Raw genomic sequence first — 16488 nt, 5'->3', positions numbered from 1 at the left:
TTGGAAACATTTTTCAGATTTTATTCTAGAATTCAGCACTAATAATGCAATTACCGTATGTCTCCAACCTACAGGGTTAACCAGTAACAGAGTTATTCACTACAATGTAAATTGCCAGGAATTTAAAGTGAATTCCAAATTTAAGGCTGAAATAGCCACACTGAACACATACGACAAGTTCCAGGACTTACAAATGTCCCTTTTTGGATGGACAGAATCCTTTGAGACCTAATTTCCTGTCCAGGGTATCTGCTTTTCTTAACCCCTTAAGGACACATGACGTGTGTGACACGTCATGATTCCCTTTTATTCCAGAAGTTTGGTCCTTAAGGGGTTAAAAGCTTATAATATTTGGTGTGAGTGTCACGCAGCTCCCCATCAATAAAACTGACAGCAATGTAAGAGTTAACTAAATAAATTCCTGCATGTTTTATTTACTTGTTTGTTGTCTTTTGGTTTTTATTTTGCAAATGAACTTGCCTAACTAGCATGCATCGTTAAATATAGATAAAATAAAACAATGAGCGAACATGGTATCACACACGTGCACTTAACGAAAAGGAATCTGTTGCTCACACATGTGCAATGACGTCATTTACTGCATTTCATTTAGACTGGGGAAAAAAATGAATGAGGGCCACTCCATTACATGAATGAAAACCCAGCTTCCATTCACTTGTGTTTCTTCAATTCATGTTGTGAAGTGAATGAGCTGTCGCCTGCATTAACCCAGAGAAAATGTGGTGCAGGGCTTTAAGGAACAAGGGATCTTTAACAAGATAGGTACCAATCAGGGTTTTAAATCATCCTTTTTGAAGTGAGAAAACGGGAACATTTGTGTAGCTCTTGCATATTGCTATCTACTGTTATACCACATAATATGTGTGAAAGGTTGACATTCTGGACAGAGACTTGCAACAATTTGTGGATTGTGCTGAATACTCAAATAAATATCTAAGGGGAAAAAAAAGGTAGCAATGACCACAGTACACATGCTGCCGCACATCCCATGTGTTCCCTATTAAGGGTTAAAAAGTATATAGGGGTGTATATAAAAAATACCCCTCTCTGTCTCATTAGAGATATCTTTGCCAGAAGCTCAGGGAAGCAGGCTGAAGGGTCAGTGTAGGACCTGCTTAGGGGGGTCTGCCTTGACGTTGGCAGGCAGGCATTCTCTCCAATGGCCATTGGAGTAACTAAATGACCTCCATTTGTCTAAATATACATAGGGATTAAGGACAGAGCGCAGGTAACTTTTTTTTTCCCTTTGGATTTTACTATATATTGGGGCTGATGTGTACTGTCGTCGTTGCTGCTGCCCAGGAATGATGGGAGTGAGTGCAGGATTATCTTTTTGTATTAAAATCAATATCTGATGAGCTATAATTATTATGATAAATAGCAAGAACAATAGGGGTTGGCTATTATTGCTGCAGTTCATTCCCCATATGTTTTACTCTAATTTTGGATCCATATTGTGGATATTTTTTTACAGCAAATCCTTTTCCCTCTTATTAGATATGCCAGATGAGCAATCACTCTATGGTAACGCAGAGTTACTAAATCCCTAATTTATTTATACACTAGGGCAGGGATACGCAACCTTCGGCACTGCAGATGTTCTGGACTACACCTCCCATGATGCTTTTCCAGTATTATAGTTGTAAGACCACTGTGGGAGATGTAGTCCACAACATCTGGAGTGCCGAAGGCTGCCTACCCCTGCACTAGGGTAAGGCACAGTGCGCATGTCCACTTCATTTTTTTTTTTTAAATGTGTGATTGTGTTTAGTGAAGTATTTAAGGTAGGAGGCTAATTAGTATATTCAACCCTTTACAATATTTATTGCAGTACTGTATTTCAGAACAGGGTTAAAAACAATCTGACACACAGAGGAACTTTACTGTAGGCTACTATGTTGACAGACCGTCCTATCTTTACCTCGTGTAATCACAGAAAATTCTTGTCACTTTTTTCCATCCACAACTGCTGAGAATTCTTCTGCCAACATGTTCCCTGTTCACTTAGCACATGTTGCCCTCAGGAGGGTGCACATATAATACTCCAATGTGGAGTAAAATAAAATATAATTGCATGGGGATAGTATAACTCACACTGATGCTTTGAATGCTAATAATCAATCTAACACACTTTCATCTTGACACACAGCACACAGTAGTTGTGGTATTTTGTAACACATGGGCTGTATATTAGACTAGAGAATACCGCGTTACTGAATTATAATGGAAAAGAGTATTAGTTGTGGGATTCTGTAATACATGAGCTATGTGCTCAATTCTCTGAATGTTGGTATCGACGTGGTAAACACAGCACTTCAAATCCCACGGAGGGGGTGCAGGGCATAGTTTGACCAGCTGGTAACAATTGCTGTCAGCTGCAATCTTAAAATGCACAAATTAATTGGACATTTGGGCCGGCGCCCTATCCACATCCCCCTCATCAATGACCTTGGGGTCGCTTCATTAATGTTTGATGCCCTGTATGTTGTTGGCAAATTAGACATTCAACCCTTTTACTGCCAATCCAACTTTCACATTCATGTGGCTATTTTCCGATGAAAAAGAAGGTTCCCTTTTGATTTATAGGCAAAAAATTTGCAAATGTGGCAATCAAGGACTATCCACTGTTTGTTAATTATTTTCCTGTACAGATTTCATAATTTCCCTTGAGTTGTCTCCACGTGTCAGGCTAGCTTTTATTAGGCAATACTAAGCAGAAAGTAAAAAAAAACCATTATTTAGAGATTCATGTCATCTTTATCTCATCTCGTCTCTATGTAATCTGAATTTACAATAACAGCAGAATTGGTGAACATATGTGCTCACACCTAGCGTCATTTATCTCTTTCCCCCTTTTATAAACTCTACCACTAACTATGTGCTCACACCTAGCGTCATTTATCTCTCTCCCCCTTTTATAAACTCTACCACTAACTATGTGCTCATACCTAGCGTCATTTATCTCTCTCTCCCCCTTTTATAAACTCTACCACTAACTATGTGCTCATACCTAGCGTCATTTATATCTCTCCCCCTTTTATAAACTCTACCACTATGTGCTCACACCTAGCGTCATTTATCTCTCTCCCCCTTTTATAAACTCTACCACTAACTATGTGCTCATACCTAGCGTCATTTATCTCTCTCCCCCTTTTATAAACTCTACCACTAACTATGTGCTCATACCTAGCGTCATTTATATCTCTCCCCCTTTTATAAACTCTACCACTATGTGCTCATACCTAGCGTCATTTATCTCTCTCTCTCCCCCATTTATAAACTCTACCGCTAACTATGTGCTCACACCTAGCGTCATTTATCTCTCTCCCCCTTTTATAAACTCTACCACTAACTATGTGCTCATACCTAGCGTCATTTATCTCTCTCTCCCCCATTTATAAAGTCTACCGCTAACTATGTGCTCACACCTAGCGTCATTTATATCTCTCCTCCTTTTAAAAACTATCTCTTCCACTAACTTTTTTATTTTTCGGTCTTCTACTCAATATCACATTATTTACTATTCTCCTGAAGCGCTATGTCTGGTTGTGTTATTGACTAAACTATGAATTATCAGGAATTCAAAGTAATTTCAGATTAGAACGTAAAAAGATAGCTGACTTGAATTTTTTTCCAGATAATCTATTTTGGCCTAAAATTCACTAATAATTCACATCTTTGTGAATAACCCGTCTGTGCATTATTTTCCTTTTGTTCTACTACCGTCAATATACCTGCACTTTATTTTTGTTGTTGTTGCTTTAACCCCTGTATCACAGCTCAGTTGGGACTTGAGTCATTTTGTTTAAAGTCACCCAGACCACTTCAGCTCAATGAAGTGGTCTGGGTGCCAGGTCCCCCAGGTTTTAACCCTGCAGCTGTAAGCATAGCAGTTTTAGAGAAACTGCTATGTTTACATTGCAGGGTTAATCCAGCCTCTAGTGGCTGTCTTCCTGACAGCCACTAGAGGCGCTTTCCCGACGCTCAATGCGAAAATCGCACTGAGCACGCAGAACGTCCATAGGAAAGCATTGAGCTCGGGAGCTGACGTCGGAGTGGGAGGTCACCAGCTGATGGATAAAGGCAAGTGGCTGAAGGGTTTTTAACCCCTTCAGCCCAGCAGGAGGAGGAGGGAGGGGACCTAAGGATTATATAGTGTCAGGAAAACGAGTTTGTTTTCCTGACACTATAGTGATCCTTTAAAATTGCTTTTGACCTGGTGAAGAAATATTTTCAAAAAAATTGTTCCAAAATCCCATTAGACTAAACATTTTCTTTTTTTTTTTAAATTGTTATTACAAAACACTGGGACACTATTATTATTTGTACATACTACTATTAGTTTTGTATTTTGGGGATTTTTATTTTTATTTTTATAAATGTCTTACAACAATGTATTTGTCTTCGTTCTATGTTTCACTCAATATTATCCACAAAGCTGAAGAACACACAATGTCTTCAAAGTTTCTCCATTACGAACCACTATGTGTGTTAATGCCATAGAATCATTTGATTAATCCATTCAATTCCAAAAGCTTTAACCTGTGAGTAAGCAGAATGGTCCCGAGCATCCAGAACTAAAATGTATTCTATTATTCTACGTGTGAGTGAAATGAGTCACATACTTAGTCAGAGGTCCGCAGCAGGTCATCATTCTGAAAACTCACTCAAGGCTGCCGGACTGCAGATAGTCAGTTAAATCCACAGCATGGAGATCAAAGACACACATAGGAAGCAGCAAACAGGAGAGGGCCAGAGGAAAAAAGCTCTCTGGAAGTTTGCTGACTGCAGGAAAAAGTGCTTTTATACAACATCAATACTGTTTGACACAGGACAGCATTTTAGATTTAGAAGTGACCTTGTGATAAAATAGCGGAATGTTTTTAGTGGGGGATGGAAAGGAGCACTGTAAATTCATTAAATTACTAAAACTGGAACTACAGAAACCGGTCAAGGGAACTACAGGTTTTACAAAAATATTACAGAGTTGAAAGATACCTTTTAGAGAAATTAGCTACTTTGAAAAGCTTAAAGGAAAACTCCAGATCATTAATCAATTTCATTTATTCAGTTCAAGTTTTTTGTAATTTTTATTTTTTTAAATCCAAACTCACATTTATAAAACCCTAGGTAAAACTGGACTATTTATAATTTATAATGTGTTCATGTACGTGGGAACTGTGGATAATCAATACATTAATTGAACGTTGAACAATTCTCTATCAGTCTGGTTCCCAGTATTTCAGCCTAAGATTTGGCATTCCGTTAACAAATCTCCACAAATTCCCTTTTTAAACCATTGTATTGTGCTTGTAGCATATTTGAATGCTTCATTACGATATGGAAAAAGGGAGGTAGAATGAAGACAAGATGAGTGGGTGTGAATACAGCACACAATGCATAATGTTACTCCAGCCTTGAAGGGGCACTCCAGTGCTCAAATACAATAAATCACTATTTAGCAGATATACCCCCAATCAAAACATGCATGCGTTTAAATATATATTTTTATATTGGGGGTATACCAAAAAACAGCATGCAAATATAGCAGATCTCTTGTCTGCAGCTTTTGCAAGCCCTCCTCTTATAATCCCACCCATAGTTTCTTTGGCTGTCCAACCACAGACTTTTCAAAGCAGCTCAATGAGAAGTGTTTGCAAGGCAGGTGTTTATTGGTGCCCATTGAGTTTAGCTCCACTTAGCTAACCCACCAGGAAGTAACAGGACCGCCTGTCTGACTGACAACAAGTGTAGTGTAAGAAGGTTATTTTATAAACGTGTATAAGTGAACATTTCTATTGATATATCCACCTTTATAAAAATGTAAAAAAAAGAGGAAGCTGAGCTGCTTTAGGGCAGGGCTGGACAAATCCCAGGCACCAGGTCGGGCAGGCTGGTGGGCTGTCGGCTCATTGAGATCTTAGGAAAGGAAGGTGGGCGGCTGAATGAGAATGAGGGAGGAGGCGACGGGAAGGGAGCTGTAATCTCCCTGCTCTGTTCCCTTGTGAACCCTCCAGTGATGCCGGAAGCTGGAATATGACGTAATTCCAGCCCAGGATCACTCAACAGCGCTCTAGGGAACAGAGCAGAGAGATGACAGCAGCCCCACTGGATCCCAGTAATGTTTTGCGAGTGAGTGTTGCAGTGTTTGTGTGTCAAATCACTGTGAGTATGTGTGTGTCTGTCAGTGTGTGTGTTTGTCAGTGAGTGTGTGTGTTTCGGTGACCTGCCCCCCTCAAATTACATGGCAAAGTTGTTTTCACTCACCCTTTTCCCCACGCCGTACTGGTGACACCATAGCTGGCCCCACCTCCATGGCTGAGATCATCAATCTTGACTATCTCAGCCAATTCAATTCTTCCCCATATAAAACATAGGAAGACAATTGCGCATGCGCTGCAAAACGCCATGGTGCCCAATCAACTTCTCCTCATAGAGATGCATTGAATCTTCTATAGGCCGTCTGAGTGTCTGTCACTAGAGGTGTTACCAGACAGCAATGTAAACCCTGCCTTTAGTCTAAAAAGTCAGTGTTTTCATTGAAAAGCGAGCAGAGATAGTAGTATATAGACTTCAGAACAACTACATTAAGCTTTAGTGGTTCTGGTGACTTTAAGAATTTTATATTTTTGACGTTGAAAAATCTGTCTCCTAACTTTTTTAGCTGGTCCCTAGATTTCAAGCAAACTTGTCAAGCCCTGCTTTAGGGGTCTGTAGTGTCCCTTTACTTAACATATCCACTTCTGTAAATCACATTTGAATAAATAAATAAAAGAAAGTAATGATGACTGATAAAACAGTCAAGGCCATTTAATTGTACCTAAACAATATAAAGCACCCCCCCTCTTTCATACCCTCCCTCCTCGTCCTGTACTGTCTTATTTCAGTACCTGTCTTTGGAGCTTTCCCTTCAAGCATATCTAGAATCACGCATGCATGGTCAGCACTGTAATCACAAGTGGCAGCACTCTAGACTTGATTCTGCTTATACAAACAGGCTGTGATTGTGTCTCCGGGGACTTCACTTCCGTCTCTGGGCACATTAATGTTCCCATGCTCTATCCCATCTTTTCCCATTCCACTACTACTACATTAAAATAGCCACTCCTAATCAAGCTAATCCAGTTTGTATCCCCTGATAAGAAAACTGATGGAGCAGCAAATGTTATGCCGGTTATATCGCTATGGGGATGCAGTATATACATGTAAGTCTGAAATTCGTCTCAGTAAACACAACATTCTGCAGAATTCATAAAGCTATTTTTTTCCTTTCATTATGATAGAAAAAGATAGCTGACTTTTAAAGGGACAGTCCAAACACTAACAAGAGATCGGGACAATGTTTTATAAGTCATTTTTAAAATTCTATTTCTTTTGAAATGATTTATTATTATTATTATTATTATTATTAAATATGTATTATATATATTGTGTATATATATACACAGGTATTTAATATAAAATTATGAGGGGCTGGGTAGGCTATCTGAAGTCTCAGGCTGAAAACAAAAATGAAGTAATGCAAGCCATGAATAAACATATTTGGATCAGCTTATATCATCTTCCACAGTTTCATACATACTTTTTTTTTTTTTTTAATACAAATTATTGTTTTATTCTACAGCCTGTAGTGTCACTGGTATATAAAACTACTCATGCTAAATCTATAACCATTTATCTTGAAAACCATAATTCTACCTGAGTCATAGTTCCGTCCAGAAGACTACACCACCTATCTTTGGTCTACTGCCAGGACTTCCCTTCCCAAATTATCAAAAGGAAGTGGTATAGGAGACTTTTACCCACAAAGCTCTGCAAATATGAAGATATCAAACAAGCCACCATTTTAAATGTCTGGAAAATATCCCATTGTATCTGTCACGAAAAAAACTTTAGCAACTGATGTTATTCTTTACTTGAACAAGGAAAATATTTAATTTGATGTATAGCACGGTATTGTACAATCATAAAGGACAGTGATGTTTGTTTTTTTTTTAAAAAAAATTGTAATATAATAAAAAAATCTTTACGTAAAACACCTTCACTAGACTCTTCCCAGTGTCGGAGGTTCCATTGCACTGAGAAGGCAGTGTAGCTACAGTACACATTTTTATTTTGTGGCCAGTAATCTGGGGCCTGATAAACAACATGTCGTTTTCAAGCATTGAGTATCCACCAAAAAGGAATGTGTCGCAATCCAGGTGTTAAGAGCCAGTGCTCTAGGACATATACAATATACATTAACACACTTCCCAACATTCCAAATGGACCAAGAGGGACACTTCAAATTAAGGGGTGTCTGTGGGTGCGCGGCCAGGGGTGGAGCTGTTCTCAGAAATTTTAGATGACTTGCTAATAACAAATTATGCAACTAAAATGTAACTTATTATTATTATAATATTATTATTTACACAGACTGATTTCTAAACACATTTATAGTAGTCTAAAGAAACATTACTGCACTGTGAGAATTACTGCTGTGGAGCTCTGTTATGCACACGCCAACACCATGGAGTACCTAGAAAAGAGGGGCATTTAGACAGAAAAGAAGGACAGATGGATTTGGGCCCGCCTCCTAAATAGAGTCACTCGAGAGGTATGCATTAATGATAAACATCCTCCTATACAGAAACTACCAAATTGTCTTATTGTCAGAGAATTTAGCATTGAGACTGCAGGAACATGATCTATTCACCAAAACTGCTTCATTGAGCTGAAGTTGTTTTGGTGACTATAGCGTCCCTTTAATATCTTGCATTGAACTTCCACTAGTGGTGGTCAGTGATCACATATAACTATTACGTGCACTTCCTTTTTGTCTTCTTTCACGTCATATGAGATAATGATCAATCACGCCACACCTAGGGTTGCTGAGTTATTATGAAATTCTGCTATGAATCATCTTTCTGTATCCTTTCAACCCTGTAACCCATATGCTATCATGGTATACGAATACTACAAGATATATTATTATTTCCATATAAATAATATGTAGCTGGATGTTATGTGTGTATGTTGCAATCTATCTTCCCCGCTAGATTAGCTACTGTATATAAAGGATACGTATATAAATATTATCACAAAATCTATGGTAACTTTAACTATTATACATTCATTTAGAACATGGGTCGTCAACCTGGTCCCTACCGCCCACTAGTGGGCGTTTCAGGATTCCAGGTGGGCGTAGGGATTGTCAATTTTTTTTTTACAGATTGGGTGAGCGGGCGGGCGCGAGCTGGCGGTACTCCTGTGACCGGGTACCGCCATCACCACATGCAGCCCGGGCGGCAAACTGCCGGGGCCGCATATGGAGGGGTCCATCGGGTGGCCCATGCCGTCAGGGCCACCCGATGGATGTGGATTGTGAGGGGGCCCGGTCAGCGCTGGGCACTTTAACAGCGCGACCGGGCCCCCTGTGATGACATCCTCTCTGCTGGGAGGAAGTGATTCCCCGGTCACTCCTCCCAGCATACAGAGAGCCCACGCGGGAGGAAGGAGGAGGAGGGAGTCAGAGTGGGAACTCTGACTCCCATCCACCTGAGCCACCACTGGACCCCAGGGAAAGTCACCCTCCTGCACCTTAAAGGTAGGAAACAGGATATATATCCCCACCTAGGACTCTTTTTACACAGTCTTTTTTTTTTGGTTAAACATGAACGAAACCATCATTGGTGATATACAAATTAAATTAGTTGGCATGCTTGAATGCGGCAAATTCATTATTTAAGGTAATTGTTTTTAAAACTTTTTTTGAGATGTAAAAGAAACAGATCTACAAATGAACCATTTGATATCAGTCATCTTACATCCCATTGGGAGACAATGGGAACATTCCATCCTGGATATTTGTACAAGTCAAACTGTTTTATTAACACAAATAAGCATGTATTATTATCGTAGCCATAGTAAATACACATCTGCACTCCGAGTGCAGTCTAACCAAAACTAGTAATAGGGCAGAAAGTATTGTACTGAGAAAAGTACATCTTAAAACTTGTACTTACTGGGGTTTTTCTGGCAGCTCCTTCTGCTCCATTTCTTAACAGAGTCTGTTCTCACAGATGTCTGACCTATCTGCCTATGTCCTGTATCCAGTCTCCCCCTTCCATTAGTAATATAGAAGAACAGGAAGTTTTGTACACATTGCTGCTTTACCAGAACAGACTATCATCCCCCCTCCCACCCCCCCATACAGTCATCATGATAACCAGCTTCACACAGCTTGTTTCACTTTTACAGACAGCACACTGTGATAACATTTCTCAGTTTATTCAAACAGCTTTTTATTACTCTTCCTTTGATCCTCAATATCGCTGGACGACTCTTTTCTCAAAATTATATATAAACTGTCGTCTCAATTTATCAAACCAGAATACAGTTTTCCTGATTTGAGTTTGGTTTCACCTTTCTGTAGAAATACTTACAATGACACTCAAAATAACAAGAAAAGCTTATGATCACCGTGATTTCTAAGATTATGTTTATTTATTCCAGTTGATCAAATATGTATATAGCTTAAATGTAGAAATCCAGTCCTGTTTATTCTGCAGCTGGGCGCCTCCATATTAGTTCCCTGTCAGTTTTTGTAATAAATTATGGCATTTACATCTGGCAGTCAGCATTGAGAAAACATACAGAGAGCAGAGAATCTTAACATTGTTTCTACTCCTCATTTGCAATGTGTGCCCTAGCTGTGCCTACAGTGAACTGGATTGTGACATAATTTGCTGAATTTTTAAATTAATATTTAAAGGAGCACTATAGTGCCAGAAAAAAAAAAACTCGTTATCCCGGCACTATAAGGTCATTAGGTCCCCCCCAACCTCCCGCTGGGTGAAGGGGGTCTGTCAGTAAGACAGCCACTAGAGGCTGGATTAACCCTCAGTGAAACATAGCAGTTTCAGCTGCAGGGATAAAACTAGAGGGACCTGGCACCCAGACCACTTCATTGAGCTGATGTGGTCTGGGTGCCTATAGTGGTCCTTTAAAAGAAAATAAAGCGTTACATGAAAAAAAAAAGTTAACACACTGTACTGGTCATTTCTAATGGTGTAATTCAATGGTGTAATTTCCAGAGAAGTAAAGAGAGAATTTCCAAAGTCAAATTAGAAAAGATGAGCAATTAGCAGGAACATATGATGGTATCTAATGGTCTGTCAATCCTAACGACACAACTATTTTTATAGATCACCCCACTGTGTTGTTTCTTTTGTTTTTACATTTTTTTGATTCATAACTTCCCCTTTTCACTTAGGTTCAGGTTTTGGTTCTGTTTTTAATCTTATTTACTTTTAAGTCTATTTGTGTTAAAACCACATACATATTTTCTAGTCTCTGAATAACTACACTCTTTGTGGTTAAAAAAACAAACATGGTAGATAAAAATATATTTTGCTTATTTTTCCATGAAAACGTATGGTAACGTTCAAAAGTAAGCACCAAATCTGCTGTAATATGTTTTTCATAAAGCAATATAAAGTACATTTTATTACATATATATTTATATTTAAAATATTACTACTGTCTCTCCAAAAAAGAATATTCAAATTAATTTTAATCTGTATATAAAAGTGTAATTTCTTTGGAGAGGACAAACTTTTTGCTTATTGGAAATTGGGACAAGCTTCCAAAAACAATCACAATCATCATGGAAACAAACATAAAAACTCCTTGAGTATGTTGTATGGAGTGATGGCTTTGAACATTTTCATGACATTGGCTTCAGGAATCCAAAAAAAAGTGCAATTTGTCATCTTTGCCTTAAACGGTAACCACTAAGGGTTCCATCAAATGTATAACACGTTAAATATAGAAAAGGCTGTGTTCTTCTCTACAGGTCCATGTAGAAACGGGTACATGGGAAGTAACTATAAACACTACAGTGCATGCATTAGGATAGAAACATACCTCGGCCATAGTTTACTCCCACTGGGTGTCCCACTAGAGAAGCAATATCCTACCCTGTCTTTTACAACTACCAAGATATGCCACGATATCATGATCTCCTAACTTTAGCACAGGTAAGTTAAGCAGCAGCTCAGTAAGATTTTTGATCAACATGGAAAATTGTATGAATATCCAATAATGCTGTTCTGGTCTTCAGAGCATGCATTTATACGAAGATGTAGGGTCTCGGGCATTTTAACAAACTGAGTTGAAAGTAAACCCCTGGACCAACAAGGAAAGGGGATTGACGACTGCTGGCATATCCTGGAAAGAAGTGAGATAGTTTTTTGGAATGTTATGTTTGTTAATTAAATATTTCAAGGTATAAATGCTGGGCAGAAGCACTCCACTTTATTTGTACCCTCCTTAAAGATGTATTTCAGACATTTTGTACTTTTTTCTTTTGCTGTCTTATCTCCAGGAGTTCCAGTCCAGCTCAAGTAAAAGAAAGCTAATGAAGACTCCAACAGGTGAACTTTTAGAGAGACATACCCTGTGGCTGGCTGATATTGAAGTAAGAGCTTGTGATTCTCTACAAGTGATACCTGTTAGCTATCACAGCTGCTGACATCTGGTTATTAGCTAATCATGCAAGGCATTGATTTAAACAATTACAAGCTGTGTTAGTGGCTCTTAAAGGGGACCTGTAGTGCCCAAAACAACTTTGGCTCTTTAAAAAGAGCAGTTAATTCCATTTAACATTGTGCTAGCAGTTTTGCTAGCAAATGCATAGATTCTGACAAAAACCTAATTAAAATAGTTCTTACTCCCATGTGTCTTTCAATTCCTCGGCAGACACTCACCATAGTGGTTGCTATGGAAACCCCATAGTCGGCGCTGCTAAAGGGTATATGAATGGAGTGGCGTGACTTCAATGAAGCCAGCATGTCAGCGTCACTGAGGAGGCTTGCCCTGCTTAGGGAAGTGTCCTCAAGCAGGGCAAACCAGTGATCATCATAGCAGGAGCGTGGTGGACCTCGCTAACGTTACCTCAGCGGGTGAGCAGAGTCCAAGGCCAGGCTTCCTTTAACTATTGGGTCATGAGATTCCACGTCATGTGGGGTCCATGTTATTTTAGTGGGTCAACACTTGTTTGAACCAGCACATTATTATGTACTTCAGGCCTTAGGGCATAGGCAACTGCCCAGAATAGGTCAGTACAATGGATATTACGAGGTATCTATTTAAGGAATGGGTCACCAGGCTAAAGCCATGCACATTATGTGGATTTCTCATAAAAAAAATTTAAAATCCATTGGGCAAAGCAGTTATAGCAAATGTTTTGTTCTAAATAGGTGTTTTTATATCATAATCTAAGAAGAGATACTAATAAATAAGGATAAACCTTGGAACCAGAGAAAGACGTCATTATCCGAAATAAATCATACCTTGAGACATCACAAGTAGGTAAAATAGAAGCGTTAAAATTTAAATGACAAGAACTTGCTATGTTTAAACCCAGTTTGTTGTTTTTTATCAAATCATTGCTCTACAGAACAAATGGTGTTTCTGAGAGGAAGAACATAGGACACTATTCTGCATTGTAGTACATGATGTAAAAATAGGTTAAAATAAGGTACTAGGTTCCACTTCCACCTTGCACTTCTAGATAACGTAACGGTAGTGGGTTTGAGAAAAAAAACAAAAGGAGAAAGCACCAAAGATTCCTCTCAATAAGCTGCAGTGGTTATGCTTACTAAAATGCCCCTTTAACAATACCTGCATCATTCCAACATTACCAGCAGCATTATCTTTCAAAATGAAAAAAAAAAAACACAACCCCCATACTGTTTGATAAAAAATAGCTGTTCCTTTTCTAAGCACCAAAAGCAAAAAAAGATAGCAGCAGTAACAGGGTGCGAACTTACATAACTCACTGAGAACATCACTAGAGAAAGTTATGTTGTTTTGACACTAAGACTTGAAAAAACACATGATAATTCTCCATTGCATTGTGAGATTGTATGCAATCTGTGCTGGTCACGATGTTTTGGCAACTGTGACCTTCACTTGTTTACAGATTGAAAACCTGCAGTCTCTTTCATTTGTCTAAGTGCTTTTTCATCTTTACATTTATCAGTAATTGAATCCTTGGCCAAGGGATCTGGTGATATTTCATAGAGCAAACAAGCGAGTCTGGGCCTTCTAACCTTTTATTGTGTTTCATTATAGAAATAAAATCTCACAGCTCACAACAGTTAAGCATAAAACATTTTTACTTTTTACTTTTAGATAAGTTAGAATTAAAGGGCAACTCTAAGCATCTTAACTACCACAGTGAGCTTTAGTGGTTATACTGTCCGCATGTTCCCGGTCCTGCTCACCGTTTCTGTGTAATTTGTTAAACACTTTTATCATCATTTTGCATTGAAAACAGTTCGGCATAAAACTGGAAAACAGAGCTAGATGTATGGTGGCACACCATAACTACTACAGCTGGCTGTTGTGGTTATAGCGCCCCTTCAAAGGACACTTAAGTCACCCAGACCACGCAAATCACAATGAAGTGCTTTGGGTATAGTAGACCTGTTCTTTTAAACCTGTAAGGTCATTGCAGTTCTTTAATGCAAAATAATAAGATGTAATCAAATATAATAATGAATGTTAAAGAACTAAAGAGGCTCTGTCACCCCCCTCCACACCCCCCCCCCCCCCTCAAAAATTAGTATTTTAAAAGTAAAAATCAAAAGACATAAAGAGACAAAGTAGGGAGATTACACTGACGAAGACTACTGACAGATGAAATGCAAAGAGCTGAAGAGGACCGGCAAGATGACCAAGTTTGGGTAAGTTAAACTACCTTTCCCCCGTAGCTACTAGACACAGAGGAGCAGTCACCGTGGGGGGTCCTTGAATAATATGTAAAGATGGTGACAGATTTCAAACTTTAGTCCAATCAAAACACTGCTTTTGGTTCAAATAACCCAGCCTATCCTAGTCCCCTCAGGTCAAAGATGATTTTTTTTTTTTTTTTTAAATAAAGCATGAACTTTATTCTTTTAAACTTTATTCCTGGGAACTTTAGCACATATTTATTTGCACACAAACACACAGCAACATAACATGAAATGGCTCAAACCCACCACGTATAAGCAAACAGAGCTGACTTGGATATCACCTACAACAAGACTATTATTCACCCAGGCTTTTCATTGATCACATGCAGTTGATAATGCATGCAGGTCTATTTAAACCCTGTCTTGTGACATCACTTGATGTGATGAATTAGCTCAGGTCATTAACATATCAAAAGCATGGCAGTCTGAAACAAAAAGCCACATGTCCCTTTTCACAATCTAGTTACATTTGTGTGACATGGTGTGTCACCACACTCCATGACATTTTACACACTCACGCCAACTTGTTGGCACAAACGGCCCGGGAGCAAGCGTCCTTATTGAAATTATCAATGCTTATTCCCCCGTAGAAAATATAAATACTTTGATGCTTGTTATTTTCCATCCTGAGATTTCTTGTTATAAAAGTTACACCTACCTGAAGCAGTCAGTGTGCCAATCAGATGCCAATGCCTGCAGATAGCGTCCATCATAAATATGCTGTCCACAACTGGAACACAACGGTAGCTCATTTCCTGGAAGAATAGTAGACAGAAAATATGTTGTCATATTAGTAAACAAAAGAGATTTTGAATGTTATAAATTAATACATTTAGGCAGCTTAGGGGGACGTTGTAATTGATATTTTATGTACATTTCCTTCACATATAACCGGTCATCCATTCTTACCACTGTTGAAAGCTATAATGATGCAGAAAGTTTATAAATTATAATTTCATAGAAATTAAGCAGTTTCTTCCCGATAGAGAAGATTTCACCATAGCAAGCTTTCTATAGCAGATGAAAAACAAATTACGTAGCTCATTTGAAGTATGTTTCGTATCAAGAGGATTTTTCCCCGCAAATTGCCAAAATTTAAATGGATGCTTCAGGCAAAATCCGTGCAAAATAGTGATATAAGTACAAATAGCTGTTTTTGTTGATCCTGTGGGGTGTGTATATTTTCTGTTTTTATTACAAATAATAAATTCTGCATCTGCCTACCAGTGCTCCTTCCAGATGTGCAGCATTTTCTTTTACTGCAGCAGTACAGCTGCCGACGTTGTCTGGTTATCTGTATAATGCTAAGCGCCTGTAAAAGTCTTCCTTCGATTCTGAACTGAGCTTGAAAATAAAATTTAAAGGGACACTATAGGCACCCAGACCACTTAATTGAGATGAAGTGGTCTGGGTGTAGTGTTCCTGTCCCCCTTAGTGCTGCAATGTAAAACACTGCCGTTTTTGAGAAACTACCAGACAGCCACTAGAGGTGCTTCTTGGAGTTTATTGGACTCTGAGTCCATTAAATAACGCTGGACGTCCTCACGATCTGCATGACAACTTGCAGCTTGAGTGAAATCTCCATAGTGACGACATGCAGCTTCAGTGAAATCCCCATAGTAGAGCACTGATACAATGCTTTTCTATGGGGCGCACCTAATGCACCTGCCGCGCATTAGGTCTG

General features: G+C 38.8%; 1 protein-coding gene across 2 annotated transcripts in view; it reads right to left on the bottom strand.

Moving 5' to 3' along the window:
- LIMK1 (LIM domain kinase 1) overlaps positions 1-16488 on the bottom strand; it is an 82338-nt gene that overhangs the window by 42085 nt on the left and 23765 nt on the right. Inside the window, exon 2 of one of the 2 annotated variants that reach the window (XM_063449509.1) lies at positions 15463-15559. In XM_063449509.1, the coding sequence (XP_063305579.1) occupies positions 15463-15559 (97 nt within the window). Of the gene's footprint in view, positions 1-10025; positions 10116-15462; positions 15560-16488 lie in introns of those variants that run through there. The other variant, XM_063449518.1, reaches the window with a different exon arrangement.

The sequence above is a fragment of the Pelobates fuscus genome, chromosome 1 (assembly GCF_036172605.1).
Source record: "Pelobates fuscus isolate aPelFus1 chromosome 1, aPelFus1.pri, whole genome shotgun sequence".
NCBI lineage: Eukaryota > Metazoa > Chordata > Amphibia > Anura > Pelobatidae > Pelobates > Pelobates fuscus.
The sequence above is the reverse complement of the archived record's forward strand: the minus strand, read 5'-3'. Positions and strand labels throughout refer to the sequence as shown.